Raw genomic sequence first — 22,352 nt, 5'->3', positions numbered from 1 at the left:
ACGAAACGAAAAAATTCAGTGGAGAGATTTTTCTAGTTTTTCACAAGACCGTCATATTTATTTGTCTATTTACTTGAATAACTTGAAAATTATTCTTTATGCATTTGACATTACTTGAAAAATACTTTCCTCGGCAACCGAGCAGAGTAAAATTAGCAGAGCCCAGTAGCATCATTCTCTCTTGTCGAATCCAATATTATTCGAAAGATCGCTCCAGCTTATACTTCATTAACTCTATCCCATACTTAACAGATGTCTAAACTATGTCAAATAAAATCACTACGCGAGATTTTCAATCGGTGTTTGATAAAATTGCTGTTACTTATAAGATAATTTCCCTAATAATAGCAGGTACTGTAACGGGTAGCCCATTCAGGACGACAGACTTAGTAAAACACAGGTTAAAAATAAAGTAAATATATTTAAGATAATTATATACAGTTTAAAACAAATAAAATAAAATATAATCCTATCTTCTGCAAAGGAAAAATAACATTATGCTTATTACTGTCAATCGAATATAATAGAAATATTAAAACGATACAATACACAACACAATATATTAGATATAAAATAACTATCTCGCTACGTGGAATCAACATATCTACATATTCAGACCCAGACATCGCATTTCAGTTCAATGCGATAACATTGAACAGTGACACACAGTCACCCGTCCATCGTTACTACCGCTCACTGCGGTAACGGTTACGGTGGAACGCCACGTCAATACTGTGGCGTCTACCTAGGCATAGTACCACCTTAAATCCGGTGCATCTCTGCCATCGAGCTATTGCTAATTCAATTCGTTAGCAATAACTGATTTTATGATTCTCCTGGCTCGTCTTAAATATGCTCTCGATGCCACTTCTCCTTCAATTTCGCCCAGCGATGATACGAGGAGGGGATGCGTCAACTCGGATACTCCTACTGTCGTCTCTGTTCGACCGTCTCATCGCCCGCTGTGGCGTCATATCATTACACACCCTTCTCTTTGGAAAAAAAAATGTAGCATACATTTTTTTTGTGCCGTGTATGCTACACGGCTTGGAATCATCAACGGTGTGGTCTTCGTTGGTTCTTCCTTACTTCGTAAACTGGTCCTGGATGGCTGTCAAGAAGCTGCTTCCCTCTGTAGATCTTGGGCGTGGTCCCCTCAAATCCATTGGGACAGTGTGTCAGGGCTTTTCTACAGCGAATGGTTACATTCTTTCTGCTGGCTGCATTTGCGACGGTTTACTCTTAAGGCATATTCTTTTTGTCGGTTCCCTCTTCGCAAACTGGTCTGTGATGATTGTCAAGAAGATGTTTCCCTCTGTAGATCTAGGGCGTGGTCCCCTCAAATCCATTGGGACAATTTTCCCAAGGCTTTTCTACAGCAGATGGTCACATTCTTCTTGCTGGCTTCATCTTCGACAGTTGAAGGTATTTTCTTACACGTCGTGGTCCCATCAACTAGGTCGATTTGTGAATTGGTCTCGAATGACTGGCTAGAAGGTGCTTCCTTCTGTACCTCTTGGGCGTGATCCCCTCAACTCCATTGGGACAATGTGCCAAGGCTTTTTTACAGTAGATGGTGGCAACCTTCCTGCTTGTTACATCGGCGACGTTTATTTTCGGTTCCGATCATTCTCGGTTCGGTTCATTTTCGGTGTCTTAAGAATCTGAAAACAAATAAACTTAATCATCTTTGAACGCGTTCTATATATATCCACGACTTGGACCTATTACTTAGTCTGTGTCTTTGCCCGTTGTCAATTTGTGACGTTTACTTGTATGATGTCTTATTTTTGCTCGGGTGCCAATTTGTAACGGGTAGCTCTTTCAAGACGACAGACTCAGTAAAACACAGGTTAAAACAAAGTAAATATATTTAAGATTATTTCATTCATAGGAGATTCTGAACAATAGAAAGCTACAGAAATAAAAATTAAACTGACAGTTTTTGATAATATCCCGTCGTCAAGTATATTACGTCAGATGCCCTTCGTTGCTACGAAAAAATACATTCAGTGACATTAATGACAATTATTGTTTTAAAATTTATAAAAGTGATGACTTTCAACCGTCAAATATTTATAACAACTGTGGGTTTAATTGTACTAATTTGTACTTACATAAATAAATTGCAATAAAATTTTGGTTTTGAACAGTTTTATTCATGAAATACTCGCAACAAATTGCACTTAATCTCTAAAATTATTATCGAATTTTTGCCCTCGTGACACTTTGACATAATTTCACTCCCCTTCGGGTCGTGAAATTAAAACTGTCAAAGTGTCACTCGGGAAAAATTCGATAATTTTAGAGCTCTTGTGCAATTACTACTGATAATTATATACAGTTTATAATAAATAAAATAAAATATAATTCTATATTCTGCAAAGGAAAAATATCATTATGATTATTACTGTCATTCGAATATAATAGAAATATTAAAACGATACAATACAGCACACATTATATACAGGGTGGTGAATTGGAAAACGGGCCATAGGAAAATCAATGTAAAATTCTAAACTGTTGAATTCCTGCTTCCCTTATTATTCTACATCAAAAGACATGAGAAACTATTTGTAGAGGATTGAAATCTTTATTGAAAACAATTGTTAAAATTGTTCTACGAATTAAACACATTCCAAAATGTTGTAAAATATAATAAATTTTATCAAAGTATTTGCCAAATTTAGGCTACACACAGTGCAAGAATGTGTATAAGGTTGCCTTCGGTCACAATGAAATTATTATATTAACAATATTTTGAACTGTCAGTATTTTTATTTTATTGTTTAAAAAACAATAAAGTCGAAAAGATGTCCTCAGTTGAGGAGAAAGTAGTAATAATAAAGATGTTTTATTCAGTCAATAGTTTGCGTACTGTCAGAAATAGTAACGTGTGGCCTTTTACGCACTTACTTAGGTATGGCAAATGTATTCTATTTTTCAAAATTTTAAACTCTGTTTAAATCGTAGAACAATTTTAACTTTTGTTTTTAATACAGATTTTAATCCTCTACAAATAGTTTCTCATGACTTTTGATGTAAAATAATTAGGGAAGCAGGAATTCAACAATTTAGAATTTTACATTGAGTTTCCTATGGCCCGTTTTCCAATTCACCACCCGGTATATATATATATATATATATATATATATATATATATATATATATATACAATAACTATCTCGCTACGCGGAATCAACATATCTACCATCTGCCATCGAGCTATTGCTGATTCAATTCGTTAGCAATAACTGATTGTATGATTCTCCTGGCTCGTCTTAAATATGCTCTCTATGCCACTTCTCCTTCAATTTCGCCCAGCGATGATATGAAGAGAGGATGCGTCAACTCGGATACTGCTACTGTCGTCTCTGGTCGACCGGCCCATCGCCCGCTGTATAGTCATATCATTACAGTACAACAAAACGAAGAAAGTAAAACAGACAAGTAGCGTTATTGATGTGAGGACTAAAACATTATTGATACCAAAACGTATGTAATAATGGCTAGGGTTACTATCACGGCATAATAAGTATTTGGTTTTTGTTTACTCTCAAAGCTAACAATCGCTGATTTTCCATGTACCTACCGATGTACCTATCCTCAATATATTATTGGCTCACTAAAAGTGGTATTTCCTTTTTTAATATGGGTAACCAGATTCTACTTGTTGTATTCTGTCCAGGTATTTTCGACGCAATAGGTTTCATTTAACAAAATTAGAGTCTTCTTTGACTTTTCTCTTGTTACCATCTCTTTCTTTCACGACTAAATTGAAATCTTTCCATTGAATTGATTCATTCATTCATTCACAAGGTATTTTATGCCTTGCATTTTTTATTAATAAAATTTTATATTTTGTTCTTTCTTGTTCATTATTACATTTAGTTTCTGATAAAATAAATCTCTATGTGTTTGCTGTTTTGAATTTTGTTGAAATGTTTAAAATAACACACACATTGATATCTATTTTATTTAAAACTAAACCTACCAATAAACACAAGAAAGAATAAAGAATTGCATTTATAAAATACCTTGTGAATGCGAACATTTTTATTTAGGTAGGTAAAACATTAAGACGAAGTGAAGAATTTGATAGATTCTAAGATTGAAGCGAATCTAATAAGTCATTCGTGTTTTAAAATAGCATAACTAAAAAATTAAAGTGATGTGGTAGTACATACTAAGAATAAACTTAATGTAAGGCCAAATACTTACCATGTCGGGATGAGTATCATAAGATTTTTTCCGGGTTTTTTCCTCATGATTAATTTATTATGGGATCACTAACAAGAGGATTGTCATAATTGCATGTGCTTGTCTTTCTAAAGACAAATCACATGCTGATTTTTCTGGCGGGTACTCTTAAGTTCAAGTTAGTTGCATGTAATCGAATATCTTTTAATACAGCCGTCCTAGGAACGTAACTTAAAAGTATTGACAATTTCAAACAAAAACAAAATTTGTTTAATTTATTATTGATTTGTATTTTGAGAACGATTTCCGAAGTGGAATTTGAAATAACAGGTAAACTTATTTTAAAGTAAAACTATGGCTTATTCCCAATAAAAATAGTAAAATTTACTTTAGATTACTTTAGAATACTTTACATCACTATTGTGGTATATAAATCTGAATTATGTGATTAAATTTGTAATATTTATATTTTATTATTACTATTTTATTGTATTTTAATTATTGACATACGTATTATGTATATTGGAATATATTATACTATAAACTTGTAATCTTATTGGGCAGCAGCCTGTTGAAAATAAATAAATAAATATATAAATAAACATCTTTGTCGAATCTTGTTTCTGATAAAATTTAAAATTAATCGGCACTTGGTTTGTTTATTTCTACTGCATCTTGAAAGCGAACCTAGTGTAGGTAGATTATTTCAGGATCACATTTGTTTGTTTCTTGTGATCAAACATTCATTGTAGGTCATATATTTTTACATGGTGATTGGATTAAGTCAGGTGAAACACATATTGGAAAAATATTTTTGAAAGCTCTGGAATTTTTAGCTTTACCAATCACTAACAAATCCAATTTGTGTGGTATGCATAATAATTTCTCACCCAATATACATAGTTCAGAGACGGGATATAAAATAGCTTGTAGATCTGCACATGTTGTCGTCACTCTCTAATACTTTGAAAGTTAATTTTGCCAGATTAGAGAGATTAAATTATATTTTTATTATTCTCTCGGTCTTTAGCGAAAGGCCACACGGGCGCTAATTTGCGGCGCTGTAAGAGCAGTAAACATTGGTTGACTAACTCCTCCACCAATTGTAGATGAAATAGGAGTTAGTCAACCAATGTCTCGACAGGTTTACTGCTCTTACTGCGCCGTAAATTATCGCCCGTGCGGCCGCAGCAACATCGAACGGGCCCATCTTTGGCGTCGTATCGCAAACGAATGGACCTGGTCCAAATTTGTAGCTCATCTCGCCACAACAACTACCAAAACGTTGTATTTACACCTCACGACACGCGCAGTAATTCCGCAGCATAATTCTTACCGTATGATGGAGTCAGCGTTAGTGGCGATTTGCCGCTTGAGAGTAGTACATATTTGCATATATGTGTATGAGTTTTATTGTGTTTGGGTGTTTATGCATTCGTGTGTGTATGTCATATTTAATCTACAAATCTACAATTATTATTAACAGAACTGCAGTCCCTATGTCATGGTCTCAGTTGATTTGAATGAGCGCAGACTCAGTCTTCGTACTCTCAATTTGTTTTCCAGTTCCATGATAATACTTTGCTCGGACAAACTAAAAACATAATTGGAAAAATAATAAGCTATTTACTGATTATTAAAATACCAACACAAAAAGAAAAACCATAACTAAAATCATCAGATGGCATCAAGTAAAATATTAGATTAAGATAGACTTAAATTTGTAAAAACTGAAATAGTTTTGTACACACTTATGACAACAGGTAAATAGGGAGAAGTGTATTTTTGAAGTGTGTAAAATAAATAATTCCTAGCTGAGCGCTTTCGGCTTACAAAGCCATCTTCAGAGCTATGCTACAATAAAAAGGTCTCTAATGAATAATTGATTTTAGAATTCAAAGTTTAACTTACGTCAAAAGGTTCAAAATACCACTATGAAGAGAGATGGATCCCATGTATGATATAAAATGCTTCTATTTCTTATGCAGTCTTTTTATTTTATGGAAAAAACCTTGTCTGACTGTTGAAAAAATGCTCTTAGAGGTCGGAAAAGTTAAAACATCTATCACAAGCACAAAGGACTTTCACACGAAAAATTACATTACATATAACGAATATTTGATCATGGTAAGGTCAAGAAACCTTACCATCTGAAGTCTACGGTGTCAGCATGTAGAATGGCGGCATGTGGCATGGAGGCTTTTAATGACAGCCGACATAGACAACGGTGTGCTCGTTAAGGTGCTTTCACTTTTTCTCATATCAAGTGACAGTTGACATATGGCATTTTTGTAATCGAATTGTACATAATGAAATTAAAACTTCACCATCAAGCTTCTTTACATCCTGTACTAATTTTGAAAAAGATTTGAGTTCAGTTTTTGAAGGATAACTTGTCAACAGATTTATCTTGGATCTTAAGTCTCTTCTCAATATGTATTTCATTATAATTTTTAAAAACTAGAGTTATTTAACTACAGACTTTGTTGAAAAGTTGTTCAATTCGATTACAAAAATGCCATATGTCAACTGTCACTTGATATGAGAAAAAGTGAAAGCACCTTAACGAGCACACCGTTGTCTATGTCGGCTGTCATTAAAAGCCTCCATGCCACATGCCGCCATTCTACATGCTGACACCGTAGACTTCAGTTGGTAAGGTTTCTTGACCTTACCATGATCAAATATTCGTTACATGTAATGTAATTTTTCGTGTGAAAATCTTCTGTGCTTGTGATAGATGTTTTAACTTTTCCGACCTCTAAAATAAAAACATAGTTGAGCATTTTTTCAACAGTCAGACAAGGTTTTTTTTTATAAAAAAACTGTATAAGAAATAGAAGCATTTTATATCATACATGGGATCCATCTCTCTTCATAGTGGTATTTTGAACCTTTTGACGTAAGTTAAACTTTGAATTCTAAAATCAATTATTCATTAGAGACCCTTTTATTGTAGCATAGCTCTGGAGATGGCTTTGTAAGCCGAAAGCGCTCAGCTAAGAATTATTTATTTTACACACTTCAAAAATACACTTCTCCCTATTTACCTGTAGACTTAAATTGTCCAAGGTAGAGAAAAGTGGAGTATGAAACAAATGTTATTGCACAAGATGGATACTTATTGCAGATAAGATAGGTTCAATAATAGTATTACAGTGGAACCTCGATAACTCGGATTAAGCGGGACCACGGCCGATCCGGGTTAGCCGGAGAATATGGTAAAAATTAATAAAATATGGTATACTTACAGATAAACTCTGTTATAATTGAAATACACACAATACGGTCACAATCGAAACGATGTTATGTTATTTAAGAACAGTGAGTGGAGACTAAGACCATTGTTTAAAAAATAATTTTGTTAAATAGTCTTTTAGTCTTTTTAAAGCAATGCTAAGACAGCTTGAAATAAATAAAGAAATAACAGGTGCCTGTTGTTTCCGTTAATCCGAGCCAATGAACGTCGCTCTGCCGCCGTCTGCCATGAGTCATTTTTACTATCGTATAGTTCAAATTACACAAATACCCATTATCTCTAAAATATTATATTACATACATTTTTATTGTTGCAATATTTGTCTGATGAAAATCGTCCGGGTTAGCCGGACTTCCGGGTTATCGGGGGACGGCTTAGCGGGGTTCCACTGTATTTGGGTTAATTCTTATTTCAGTACTTCAGAATACCGATTATTCCAATCTAATAAAAGATTATTAATGATTTAATAATAACAAATAATATATTACAACATAATATAACATAACAATAAACTATATTTTTATGCTTGTTGAATACAAGGTACACATTTGTGAAAATTTATTTGGAACGCAAATGTTCGCAAGATGAACGCAAAAAAATATTTCTTCTAAAAATAATAGCAAGGCGGCAAAATAATTTGTTATTTTGAGTGACGGATGTCACTAATAATTGGAGAATCTTTTTATAGAAATTTTATTTAGAACATAAACATCGCAAATATTTTACGCTGTTTTAGTAGATAAAATATTCGAACATACTTGTAAGCATATTTTTTTATATAGGTACAGTTATGAGCGCGCTGATAACCGGCAAAATTAGGCATAAGATGGAAATCATAATACGTTGTGGAATAAAAAGATATGAAACTAGTAGAGGTGGGAAATTATCGGTAAAAACCTATAAATTACATTACCACTATCGATACAATTGATCCCAAACCTTTTTTAGTGCGTCATTAATTTTGACGTCATATAAGATTTTAAGAAGGTCATGAATCACTGCATGACATTTTAGTTAAATCTGACAGTTGTCAGAATATTTATATTTATGTTTATACATGTACCTATAAATATCAATATTTATATAAATATTTGCCAGAATATTAATATTTAAAATATTTTAAGGAACAAATAGATAAATATAAAGTACAATTTCACTATACAATGTCGCAATATACCTATGACATCAAATATTTATATTTGCGTCGTTGACAAATTTCTAACCTAGAATTATGATACTTGTCATTTTATCCGTTAACATGATAGTTAACATGAAAGTAATGTCACGATAGATTACTTTTGTTTCAAATTATCTTTATCCGCATCATGGATTGGTTATCCATTTAGAGTATTGTGATTGTCAACCAATTATACATCTATAGGGCCTTCCATCGATTGTCATTTGTTTCGAGCTTCTATCGTATGTTGTATAATCTGTGTATATTATTGTCTGTATGACAGATTCTTGAAACAAATGACTGTGAATTAAAAGCCCTATAAGTATAAGTCGCTTGACTATGGAAATACACTTCAACGAATACATAATTTTCAAATTTCTATGCACAATAATCACGAAAGTACGTTTTTTTCTGTCACTTCGTGCTTAACCTTCGTCGGGCGGAATAGGTACAATTGTAACTTTTGAGTTTTCAAGTTGTGATAACATTTTGTTAAAGAGATAGGGACTTGAAATTTTGTGACATCTCTACATTTGTCCAATAGATTACGTCAGCCAAATATAACAAAGAAATCTTTATTCAGTTCCCAGCAGGGGGCTTCAATTGTTCCTACCCCCATAAACGACGGCATAGGTACATTTGTACCTTGTATTTTTTTTTAAATAAATGTTATAAAATATATATGTTTTGTATTTAAATGATAGTTTATTTGAACCAAAATACAAAAATGAATGTTAGTGTGGATTTTCGCAACATATACATGTCGTTTTAGACAAAGAATGTATGTCGCACATGGGTAGAAAACATACTACACCACTTTTTCTAGGTTTTAGGTTGTTTTTTTTTTCGTTCGTTTTGACAAACATGGCAACTTCCGGCTATTGGAGTATATCCACGAATGCTGTGAGATACTTGAGGAAGAGTACCTATCTACAGCAAGACAAATATCTTTAGAAAGATCCTTCAAAAACTTCTTGCGTTGGTCCTTTGTTTTTTGAAATGGACTGTGCTCTCGATCTCGATATAATGTTGGATGCTAGGCCAGTGACGTCAATCATATTATAAAAAAAGGCCAAGAGCCAAAGCAGTGTTAGAAGTTTGACCGTATACTCACCCAGCATTTTATCCATGGTATCAACATCTCTTTAGTTTTACTCTAATACTCAATCATTTCCGGCTACTTGTCCTGTTATATGCAATGCATGGAGGAGAGTAACACTACTGCTTTGTTTTTTTTTAGCAAATAAGGGCATTCATTTGTGGAAAAATTTTATTTTTTCTTCCTTGCTTGCATATTGATAAGTAGAAATCTCTTATTTTTTCTAATTGAGCCCATTAACCTTATGTGATATGAATTCTAGACTTTAGCTAGTTCAAAACTGTTAAACAGTTATCGGTGTTAATATTTCGCCCAGAACCTTTTAGAAGAAGTGACCAGATCCAAAACTGTTCTTTCGCCAACATTAAATGGCCGGGAACCATTTGCTGGTTTTCAAATATAAAGATGAATTTGTATGGGATTTGATGGATTACAAACCCAAAATACCATGTATAGTGGGTTTGTGAGATATATATTGTGTAAATTGTGTGCGGCCTCTTAAACGGAAAAAGTTGTTCATATATGGTTATGCATCTTGATGGTTTATAGTCTTGGTGCACATTTTTATTCAGCATTGTCCAGGCATCTCGTATGAGTGCAGCCTTATCGGCTTTTTTTGCGTTATTGGCGGGTATTTTCGTTGTCAAATCTTATAAATCTTAGCATGAGAAACGATCACGAGACATTGCTGCACGTATTAGTGGCAGAGACTCCATATTCCACATCTCTCACAAGTTTTCTTTGTTGATTCTATTCTATGCATACCTCTGTTGTCGGCATTTCGGTAAACTAAATTTAGAATCATTATTAGGTACTCATGATAATTTTCAAGTATACACGTATTGACAAAAACCAAATAACTAAATGTGAATGAAATCTATTATGTTTCCAATTAAAATACAATACAATGCTACTCTTCCTAGAATTTGTTTACGACCACTATTTCCAAGTTTATTGTTGCAGTAATTTCAATAATTTACGATAGATAACAGGGGTCACTTAAAAGCGGCTTCTAATATTTGTTTGTAAATCTGTACAAGAACAGATTGTCGAATATTATTATATTTATTTATTGCAATATTAAACAATGTTTAACCAGTTATGCTAGTAATAAATAATAATATCTCAAAAATAACAAAGACTTCCCTTTAGATTAAGGAATTTTTTAGAAATATATAACAGGTACAATTGTACCTATGCCGTCTGTTACCGGTGTAAAATTATACTGCTCGAGTATAAAGGTTAATGCGTTAGAGCGAATTCGACAAACTATGACACACTGAAAAAACGGGTTTGGGATGCTCTGTAGTTTTCATCTTTAAATGTTAGTTTAAAAGCTAGTTGACTTCAGTCATAATTGTACGTATGACGTTCTTCCTAACCTAGTTTTATTAGGTTATGTATGTCTTCCGTTTCTTCTTCTTTAGTTAATTGGCCTCCACCTACTTGGATATTTAAAGAGATCATTCAATTTACTGTCTATTTTATATTTAATTGGCGCCCAGTCAAGTGGTTTCGATATACATACTTACTTATTTGGAAATGTTTTCTTTAAACAAAGTTTAGAACCTGATATTTCTTGTAAGTGTTTTACTATCTTAGTAGTGATTTTAAAAAAGAGGCTATCCTGAGCTAGATTGCTTTAGATCAGCTAATTTTAGTTGAGTTTTCGATGATTGTATTTTTTTTATAAACAAAGAGATTAACTATGTTAGTAAAGAATGGTCAAAAATAGTAAATTATAGGCTCACTCCAGTAACACTTTCATCTGATCAGTATTGACCAATAAGCAATTTTTCTCTAACCTAAACTAATACTAAGAAATTTAAAACAATGGAACGACTCCCTAGTATCGCTTGGTCGCTAAAAGTTCATTAGATACAGAAAACGTGTATAACGTGCACTACACTATACTCTGTTTTCAACTTGTCAGTTAATAAACTTCAACTTTTTATTTAACTTTAAAAGGCTTGTTCCTTTTGATTTTTCTAACCAGATCTGTGTTGTTATGAAGCTAGAAGCTGGTTGCTAAGCAGTCCTATGAAGATCCCTGAAGTAGCAATGCGCATTAACAATGCTTATAAGAACATTATTTTGATATCTGTTGATAACTAAATTATTATTCTTACAGGCATAACTCTCAACTCCATAGTTGAATGGCAATACACCTTTGATTGCCTGTTTATACAAGAGTATTTTATTGTAGATAGACGGGGTGGATTATGTTCTAAATACCTTATATATTTTTAAAAGCTTAAAAGCATGACATTAAGACAGGATATATTATAGGAAAAAAAAATTTTATACCTTTTACAAAGGATTTCTTTCCAATTTTGTGATTGATGGTATACAGCCAACTACAGGAAAACTTTTTCTTTTCCTTGTGGATATTATAGGAAGTCTAGGGATGGCACCAATTAATGCTAAAATGAGGTAGCATAGGTGCAGTGGCGTAGCTGACAGGCCCGCAAGGCAGGGGGCCGTACGTTAGGAGGGTCTTCAAGCCTAATACTTACTTTCTTTAAATTTGGGACCAAAACGTATCTTCCTATCAAAATAGGGAATTTGGAGGGGAGTAATGAAACGGGCAATTGACGTAACTCTTACTCTTTCCGGGTGCAATTTATCGTTTCTTGGACATGTTGGTAGTTTAGATGAAAGTGAATTCCAAAAAAAGTAATTTTTTGTCGGTGGTTCTTTTACTAGCGAAATATGATCCAGTTTACCTAAATTAATCGATAAAAACAATAACTTAAAAACAAATTACTTGGGCCCCTAAATACAAAACGAAGTTATAAATTTGCAAGCTCAAGAAACTGCAAATAAATTGATTAATTTAATTAAAAAAGTTGTTTTTATTCAATAATTTTTGATACCACTCAAGATGTTTCAAAACACTATCAGCTTAGTTTATTTTTCGGTATGTAAAAATAACTTGCGATGAAAATAATTTACCTTCCAAAGCAGAAGTTTTTGAAGTTTTTTGGGATTTATTCGCATATTAGACCAAAATGCAGAGGGTTTTATAAATCAAATTTTAAAATTTATACAATCAAAGTACCTTTTCGTACACAACTGCAGAGAAAAGGGGTATAATGGGGCAAGCGTTATGAGTGGTGTATATTCAGGCGTACAAAGGAGTGTAACTAGGCTTACCATACGTCCCGGTTTGACCGAAACGGTCCCGATTTTAGATCCCAATCCCAGCCAATTTGCATTAGCATCCCGGTCAAACTTGAACAACACCGACACCCCGGCCATTGATCAAGGACCATCTAAAGTGGTCGAAGCACAAAGTTAGCGCAAGTGCCATTGTAATATCATCTACCATAACATTGTGTTTTAAAAATGTGGAACCCGCAGAAAATGAACTTTCTACTGATGCTAAAAAAGCTACTTTTGCATTCCATACAGCAATACACGATGTATGTTTTAAAAATCTGATTGCTCCTCTAAATTAATATCCAAGCTGTTTGAGCCCAAGGCTGCGCGTACCAAGTGCGAAGCGATCATCACGGGAGTGATCGCACCGATGCGATGGCAAGAGATGAACTACACAACGAGCTAAAAGAATGCAATTTTATGAGAAATTCAACAGATACATCAAACATACTTGTTGGTAAATTGGCACCAATAGTTGTTATGTAGCTATTTTGTACCTATTTTGTACCTGAGAGAGGTATCTCTGTAAACCTGCTCGATTTTCGATATGTCGCCGGAGAAACGTCTGAAATCTTGGCAAATCACATAATATCGATAATAACAAAATACGAAATAGAACAAAATCGAGAAAATTTGCTTATGCAGACGACCTGGCCATTGGCTTCCAAGATAATAATAAGGAAGCTGGAGAACAAGCTCTAAACGAGGACCTAACTACACTTAGTAACTACTTTAAGAACTGGCGCTTACGTCCTAACACAAGCAAAACTGAAACCTGTCTCTTTCACCTGTCGAATCAACTTGCGGGCGATACCCTCAATGTAACTCTAAATGATGCAGCTATTAAACATAACAACAACTCCAAATATCTAGGCGTCACACTTGATAGAACACTCACCTTCAAAAGCCATCTTACAAACGCAGCCGGTAAACTGAGAACAAGAAACAATATAATAACAAAACTTGCTGGAACAACTTGGGGTGCTTCTGCAGATACTCTTCGGACCTCTGCTCTAGCTTTGGTTTTTTAAGTGGCAGAATATTGTGCACCAGTATGGTTAAATAGTGCACATACAAACAAAATCGATGTCCAACTTAATCAAACCATGAGAATAATCACTGGAACAATAAAATCAACCCCAGTGAGATGGCTGTCTACTTTGAGCAATATTGCTACACCAGATCTACGCCGTACAGCAGCATTAGTGAGAGAGTATCAGAAAATTGGAGCCAACATACAATTACCAATCCATCAAGACATACCAGACATCTCAAAAGAGCACCAGCGACTGAGGTCTAGAAATTCTCCAATCAGAACTGCCCGAACAATTGGTGATTCCTATGATATACAAGGGCAATGGTCCACAAGATGGATGCCAACAATAGCAGCAGACTATAATCAGATATCCACCCCAACCCAGGGTTTCATCGAATCGGGTCTGCCCCGGCCCACCTGGGCGAGGCTTAATCGCATACGTACCGGACATGGTAAATGTGCTGATTCTCTGTTCAAATGGGGTCGTGCAGAGAGTCCTCGGTGCGATTGTGGATCGCCTAGACAGACCATAAATCATTGTGTTTTAGATTGCCTAAATCGTGCCTACCGTGGAAACCTCCAGGACTTTGTGGAATGCTCCCCAGATGCAATTGAATGGCTATGTAAATTGGACATTAATATTTAGATTCATTCATTATGTTTTAGTGTTTGAATAATATATATTATATTTGTGTATTTATCGTACTGAGAAAGTCCACACGCTAAATAAATAAAATAACGAAATAGAAAACAAGATGGCTGCTCTCTGTGGTTATAACTGTAATACGAATTTCGGAGGGGTAAACAGGCGAGGCACCAAAGTCTATTCCAGACTGTTGCAGCGCACACATCGTTCACAACACAATCCAACATCCAACATGTAGTATGTAGTTGATGGTCTTCCTGCCGAAATAGACGCTATCGTTGTAAAAATATACAAATATATTTGTATATTTATTGTACGCGTTACAATATTAAAAGAGTTTTGTGTGACAATCGAGTACAAAAAATTAGTGAAACATGGAAATACAAGACTTATATCTATTATTACCAGCTGTGGAAAGGATCCTGCAGGTATGCAGCAGTTCTTCATAACAGAAATTGGAGCACTTTACTTTTGGTTTAAGCTCGGACAGTTAAATGTACTTGATGAGTGTACACAAAACTTTATGAGTGAGGTTCATGCTTTTTATGAGCGCTACATTTCATTTATAATTCTGGGAAAAGAGCTTCGACGGAGACGAAGATTTTGAGTGGACCTGCTTTTGAAATGAGCTTAACTGGAGTGAAATCGAAAAATCAGCAGAAAATATAAATAATATTCAAAAACCTCAACCGAAAACCCAAATAATTATTAATGAGCTATTTGATAAGGTGTTATTGGCAAAAGGCTTCTTCCAAAATTCTAATGAAGGTACTCCGAGAAATGGGTCCAGCTATTCACCGATTTTCACAAACAGCAAACTGAAGTGGCAAATTTAAAAAATAATGTGGTTTGCTATGTGTCTATCGGGTAGGTACTTCAGCACCACTCGAAATAGTTTTTTCACAGCTGAAAAAAATGTGGTCTGAAGATCGGAGGATGAAGGAAGAATGAGTTGTGGTCCGTACAAACTGAACTTGAACATGACATGCAGTGAATTTTATGACAAAATTAAGCACGACAAAAATATTCTGAAGAAACACTTATAGTGAAAAATATTAAGTAAGCGTGAGCGAATAATAAAACTGCAAATTTTTAGTGATGTAGGTATTAATTTATTGTACTTTATCTCTTTATCTTTTTAATAAAAATATATTCATATTTTTTGTTAATATGTTTTCACTTCTAAATAATTTTAATTGCATTCCAAAGATGAAACACACAAATTAAGCAAATAACAAAATGAAAATGAGCCTCTTCCTCTTCTGCATCCCGGTTTGGCTCTTCGTAATTATGGTAAGCCTACGCATAACTGACATTGAAAAAACAGCTTCCTATTTTCATTGTGCATCCCATAATCTAAACCTAGTGTTGAATGATGCCTTTGCTGGTGTACAGGAGTTGGTTTTTTTATGGTATAATGAAGAGATTATATATATTTTTTTAGTGCAAGTATTAAAAGATAAGATCTACTATGTATTATTACGACTTTGGATTCATCACGTTTGTCAACACTTAAAAGGTTAAGTGAAACCCTATGGTCATCCAGGCACGATGCTGTTATGACTTTGCGTCGAGCTTTCCGACAAGTAAGGAAATCTTTAAATAATGCTCTAATAATAATACATTATGAGCATATGAAAAATTTTGAATTTGTCGTTAACATTACTGTTTAATCTAAAATAATTAACTTTATTAATGCAACATAAACATTTTTGCAATCTGAAACGGCAGAGTTAACGGTCGCCCTTCAACTTTTTAAAAAACTCGTGATAATCTTCGAGAAATGAGAAATTCGTTTTTCTAAACTTTAGCAGAAGCAGCAGGAATAGCAGAATAGTGGGTTATTATGGAATTTAAAAATGAACGGACAAAACGTATAAAAAATTTTACAATGAGCTCAGCTGCGACGAAAAAATAACTTGTAGAAAAAACAGTTGAAGTTAATGTTTCCAATAGAAATTTAGATATAATATTTCAACAACTAACTAATAGGTTTGTCGGATTAACCCATTAACCGCCAAGCAAAGAAATACTGCAATAATATGTAATATATTTGATTAACTAGAGTAAAATAAACTTAAACATTCGTAAAAAAATTATTTTACACTTTGATAATGGCAGGTGTCACAACAACAAAATGGTTCGTTTTCGAACCTTTGGCGGAAATGAGATATAAAAATTGAAATACACAATTTTATTTTTTGTGAAAAGTCTCAAAACATTTAGAGTGTAAATGGACCTGGAAGTTTTGATAAACAAAAATAGTATGGTTAGAACATTGCCTACACCCTCTTCAGCTTCTTTCTCAAAAACGAAGTCGAACGGCCCTCTATCTTTTTTAGAAATTATTTTAGATATTTCCAGTTTACACTTTCCAATCCCGTATCTTGCACTGTACCAGTTGCATAAATTCGACAAATCGACAAATTGTCTACAACACTACTACTACATTGTTTGATTTGCTTGTCTGGATAATGATCAGAAGAAATGCGTTCAATGTGCTTCCCCGTTTAGGATTTTGTCCTCTTCAGGGTTTGTGGTGAATGTTTAGAGTTGGCAGCAAAAGCAAACAGTCCGAAAAACACACTGGGGCAAGCGCCGTGTCCTGGTGTTCTTGGATCCTTGGTTATGCCGGACGGTGGTGTCCAGAAGGCTAAGAAGTCAACAGAGAAGAAAGTTTGATGGATTGTTGTTGGTTCCATAGACATTTACGTGTACTGTCCGTGCTTTGCTCTCGACCAGTCTCCCTAGAAACCATTGTACAACGACAGGCGAACCTGCGTCCCTCGTCGGCGGTCAGGAGGTGGCTTTGAGCGCAGCGTGGACAGTGAGCGTTCGAGTGGAGAAAATAGTTGCGGCTATTTTCTTGGGACGAACAGGTATAATTGTGCAATGAAGTTGGGAAACCGCAAAAAACCAACTTCTCCCTGTTCGGGGTAGGGAAGAGGAAATGTTAGAGGTGGGTACGGTAGGCTAACGGGGTAGCCTCGAGGATGTTTTCGTACTCCACCGGGAGTTCGTCAATGCATGTTTGCATTAGAGCGGACGGTACATGAATCTTTTTGCGTTTGGGCTTTCGGTGGAGTACGTGGCCGGAAGATGAACAGGAACATTTGAGAGATTCTTGGGTGTCGGAAGGGGGGCCGTTGATTACTTTGATTGTGAAGTTCCTGTTCAGAGAGTTTATTCTCTCGGTGATTTTGGGGATGTTCGAGATGTTATGGATTTCGTTTGAGGGATATCGCCAGTGCTCATAGTTACATCTACGCAAGACTCTGCGCTCTGTCCTCAACAACCTCTCTTGTTTTTGTCTTGAGCAAAGAGAGTAGATACATGATTTGTACTCCATGACGGGTCGAATAAAGGTCTTGTAAGTGTGAATGAGAGTCTTCTTGTGTGTCTTGTCTACAACACTACACAGCCTCCCTTATGTAGCCCCCTCCCCCACCCTAGATTATAACAAAACTGCATACCAGAATACCCGTCTTTCTAAAGGTACGTATCCACTACGTTCGTAATATTGGACCACCGATGCACTGCCGCACGGTCGTTGGCGCACTCTTGCACGGTCCGGGAGCGCCAACCATCCAATATGTTCACGAACCTCTTGCACTCCGCGCTCCCTGCAACTGCTCCCAACTACATGCATGCGCTCCTCTACATATAAACCGCCACCTATTGGACCGTTGAGGAGGAGCGCACACTGTTGCATGGTCCGAGAGCGCCAACCATCCACTATGTTCACGAACTTCTTGCGCTCCGCGCTCCCTGCAACTGCTCCAATCGATACGGTATGCGCTCCCTTACATATAAATTGTCCACAGATTGGAGCGCCGAGGCAGAGTGCGCACAAGTGCACAGTCCGGGAGCGCCAAACCTGACCACTATGTGGAGCAGTTGCAGGAGCTCGGAGCGCAAGCACAGTGGATACGTGTTTTTACACATAATAAAGAAATATCCCAACAAATTACTGCCTGTGCATCACCTTGAACTTATTCCTGATCAGGCAGGATTATATGTCGACTTCCGCCAATGGTTCGTTATCGAACCATTATTTTCAAACATGAGATTTGATGACTCAGAAATTATCTTTTTTGTATTTTTATAACAATTGGTGTACAAATAGGTTAAAAAAATAATGTTTTAATTTATTTGACCATAAAAGTGTTATGCCAATAAAATTACTACAGTAAAAATAAAGTTGTGTCGAAGGATTGAAAATGTCGGACATTTAGAAAATATTTTTGTGATGAAAGCACGAGTTTGGAAATTAAACAAAATTAAATTTAGTTACACTTATATCTTGTGGTTGCTTAAAAAAAAACAAAGATATAAAAAAAAATTAACGAATTGTCAAAAAAAATTCTATAAAAAAATGGTGCGTTTTCGCACCTTTGGCGCTAAATGGGTTAAGAGACATGTACAATTTGGACAACAGGTTTTCATGTCTATTGAAAAAAAATCTACACTAACTGATAAAAACTTATTAAAGAATTGAAAAATTGGCATGTACACATACTTTATTATACTGTTATTAGTTGTCGTTATGTTTTAAATTAGGGGGCCCACAAAAATTTTCGCGGGAGGGCCACTCAATCTTCAGCTACGCCAGTGCATAGGTGAAGATGATTAGGGCGTGTTCAAAGTCGAAGTGACAATAACCCAATACGAAAAATTGCTGATTTGCAATTTTCTGGAAGAAGTAGAAGAGGAAGACAAAAGAAGTCCCTTTAGAAGACGCTTAGGCAGGACATGTCGGTACAATAAATATTGGTATGACCCAATATAGAAATTTATAGAATTAACTATTTACTGCAACCGACCCCGTATAGAGCTAAATGAAAAAATAATTATAACGAATACTTTTGGTATACTTTTTAACAATTAAAGACGAGAATTCACTGGTAAAATGTGATTTCGAAATTAGACAAAAATGTTAATTTGTGCTTAGTGAATATTTTGTTTATCCTTTAACTTCCAATAGCTATGATGGTAACCAACGTTCTAAAAGGACATGGTACATGAAGAAGAAGAATGAGAGGTCTCAAATATAGGTTACTACAAAATATTATGCAAGGAAAAATAGCAGGCAAACGCAGTCCAGAATGAAGAAGAACCTCATGGTTGAAGAATTTGCGAGACTGGTATGGTGTTGATACAAGCATGCTATTTAGGGTAGCAGTGAATAAAATTAGGGTAGCTATGATGGTAACCAACGTTCTGAAAGGACATGGTACATGATGAAAAAGAATTTAACTTCCGCATTTTTTTCGGTACCTACTATGTATCCTCTATAATCGGCTGGATCACCTTCTCCAGAGTGAACATATTTTGGCTGAACATAGGCTGACCATTTGTTGCTTTGTGGTATCTACAAGTCTTAATATTCTAATAGAACAATTTGAATTTGAACACATAATATGTCAAAAATCTACAGATGTAATATAGATGTTGTTGGGTATTATATTCCAGATGTAATATTTATAATAACTATAATTGCTCTTATATCTTGCTCGAATTTCAACACACACTATTGGTAGATTCCAGTAAGAAGTAACGAATGTCGAGCTGCTTGTTAGAACTGCTAGAAGTAATTATATTCCTTCTAGCAGGTCCTGTTAGAACCTGCAGGCTTAAGCGGTATTAGCAATCCTCTTAGAATTGCTAAGACGACGCGTGAATGCTTAAAACTGAGTAACGTTAATATGGATGAAAGTATGGATGGAAAATCAGGTATTGAAATATGTAAGAGAACTAATGGTATACTTCAACATTTGTAACAATTACGATGGCAGATTTTTGAAAAAAGTACCGAAAATTTACGGGAATATTTCCAGGTGTCAAATGGGAGACGTATTCAACACACTGCGGGCGGACTATTGGGGATAAAAATGGGTATTGAAGATAAAAAGCTATTGTCGATAAAAGTTGTTAAACTATTAACGTTCAAATTATAATAGTATTTTTAACATAATACATAAAGTTATTATATATTTAAACCAAATTATTTCCTATATTTTATTATGTTAAAAGTTTTAGTTAAAAGTAGGTACTTATGTAAGACAAACCACACTTTAATGATAACTCCTGTAACTTAAATAATTTAAAATACTTATAATATAATGTCTACCTTTGAAAGCTTGCAAGGCGACTGAAACGTTTTATTTCTTTGAATAAATTTGGCAAACCAGATTTTTTTACGACCAATAAAAGTTCTTTATAGAATAATAAATCTATTGGATCCTGCCATAAATTGTTATACAACCAATTAATCCACAAACGAATTGCTAAACCTGTATTTCTAATTATAAAAATTACTTTTATTTGCCATGATTTATATTTTATCTTTTAGCGATATATATAATCACCTAATGATTTATTTTTCGAAATCGTAGAACCGTTCAAGGAGTACAACTTACTACTACAAACGTTATGAATGTGTTTAAAAAACTCACCGCCGCCGCGAAGATCAATTCCTTGTTTCTTGTATAATACGACATTGTCGAGTAACAGTCGATACAATTCGCATGATTAAGTAATGTGGTTATCAGTTTTAAAAAATCAATAAAGTGAAAGATATGTCCAAAGACTCTCGATATACGCCAGTGAATACAAATCCAGATAAGTAAGTTTTGAATGATTTTTAAGTTATAATAAAAGTTTACCAAGAATGATCGTTTAGAGTCATGTTTAGACATAATATAATTAGTAATTACCATAGTAATTGTTGAAGTTTAAATCTTTAGTGGTGGAGCAAAAGTAGAAAATTTAGTTAATTTTTTGTTTTCAGTAATTTTATCAGTGTGACAGCTGCAAGAAAATAAGTAAAATTTAAAAATAAATTTGGAATATTTTAACCGTTTTATCTTAGCAACAGTGATAAACGTTGAGACAATAATTGGTATATTGGTAACTCAATGACATGCTTAAATAAAAATACAGAAATTTTACAAAATTCGCATATTGACTGTTTTCTCGAGGAAGTGAAGTTTATATTTTTCCTAATTATGTCGTAATACTGCCTTAAAATATTGTAAAAATTTGTCTTCTACGGAAAAACTTTTAGCTAAAAGTATTTTTAGATATAATTATTATTTTTGGATTTTAAAAATCTAAATGCATTATACAAAATGTATGGGCAATACTTATTTTATTTTTTCTCCTGCAATCATTTTCCAAAAAGACTATTTTCAAATAGTGAGCTGTTATTGTAATCAATAGTATTGTAGAATCGCCAAAGAACTGTTGGTTTAGCAACAGCTAACTATTTTAAAACACTTTTTTGAAAAAGATTTTGAATGGAAATCGAAACGTTAAATAAAACTTATAAAGTCGCTCATCCGGAAGAAAAGTGCAACAACTCAAAAAACAACATTTTTCAGGAGAGACAAAAATAGATTTTTTAGACCTTAATGTAACTGTCAGTTTTAAACGGTAACTGCTAAAAAATTTAAATTAAAAACGAAGAATGTGGCCAAGTAAATGTTTCTAATGATGTAATAAATATAAAACCCAAAAAAAAATTTAACAAAGAAAAAGATCAAAATTTTGAGAATGTCCCTTTTTTATTTTAAAATAGGGGTCATATTCCATCGAAACGCCGAAAAATACCTAAGACACTTCTCAAAATGCAACGGTTTTCACGATAAATAACGATACTTTTACTTAGAACGTTTGAGTATAACTCAAAAGTGTCATTGTTCCAGAATAAAAGTATCCATTTTAGCGTCAAAGTAATAATGACACTTCCACCATATTTCGAAGTAGGAAGTA

General features: G+C 34.3%; 1 protein-coding gene and 1 long non-coding RNA gene across 4 annotated transcripts in view; one reads left to right on the top strand and one right to left on the bottom strand.

The window, feature by feature from the left end:
- The window catches only part of LOC114334567 (neprilysin-2), a 311,969-nt gene that overhangs the window by 78,845 nt on the left and 210,772 nt on the right, over window positions 1-22,352 (top strand). Inside the window, exon 1 of one of the 3 annotated variants that reach the window (XM_028284634.2) lies at window positions 20,967-21,204. The exons of the other annotated variants lie outside the window; for them this stretch is intronic. Within the exon in view, the coding sequence (XP_028140435.2) occupies window positions 21,158-21,204 (47 nt within the window). The 5' untranslated portion in view covers window positions 20,967-21,157. Of the gene's footprint in view, window positions 1-20,966; window positions 21,205-22,352 lie in introns of those variants that run through there. 3 annotated transcript variants of the gene reach the window in all.
- On the bottom strand, window positions 402-21,123 carry LOC126878980 (uncharacterized). Its single transcript, XR_007695921.1, has 2 exons — window positions 21,035-21,123; window positions 402-1,664 (listed from the first exon to the last, which is right to left on the bottom strand). It is a non-coding gene; the product is annotated as an uncharacterized LOC126878980 (long non-coding RNA).

This window comes from Diabrotica virgifera, chromosome 1 (genome assembly GCF_917563875.1).
Source record: "Diabrotica virgifera virgifera chromosome 1, PGI_DIABVI_V3a".
In the NCBI taxonomy this organism is placed as follows: Eukaryota; Metazoa; Arthropoda; class Insecta; order Coleoptera; family Chrysomelidae; genus Diabrotica; species Diabrotica virgifera.
The sequence above is the reverse complement of the archived record's forward strand: the minus strand, read 5'-3'. Positions and strand labels throughout refer to the sequence as shown.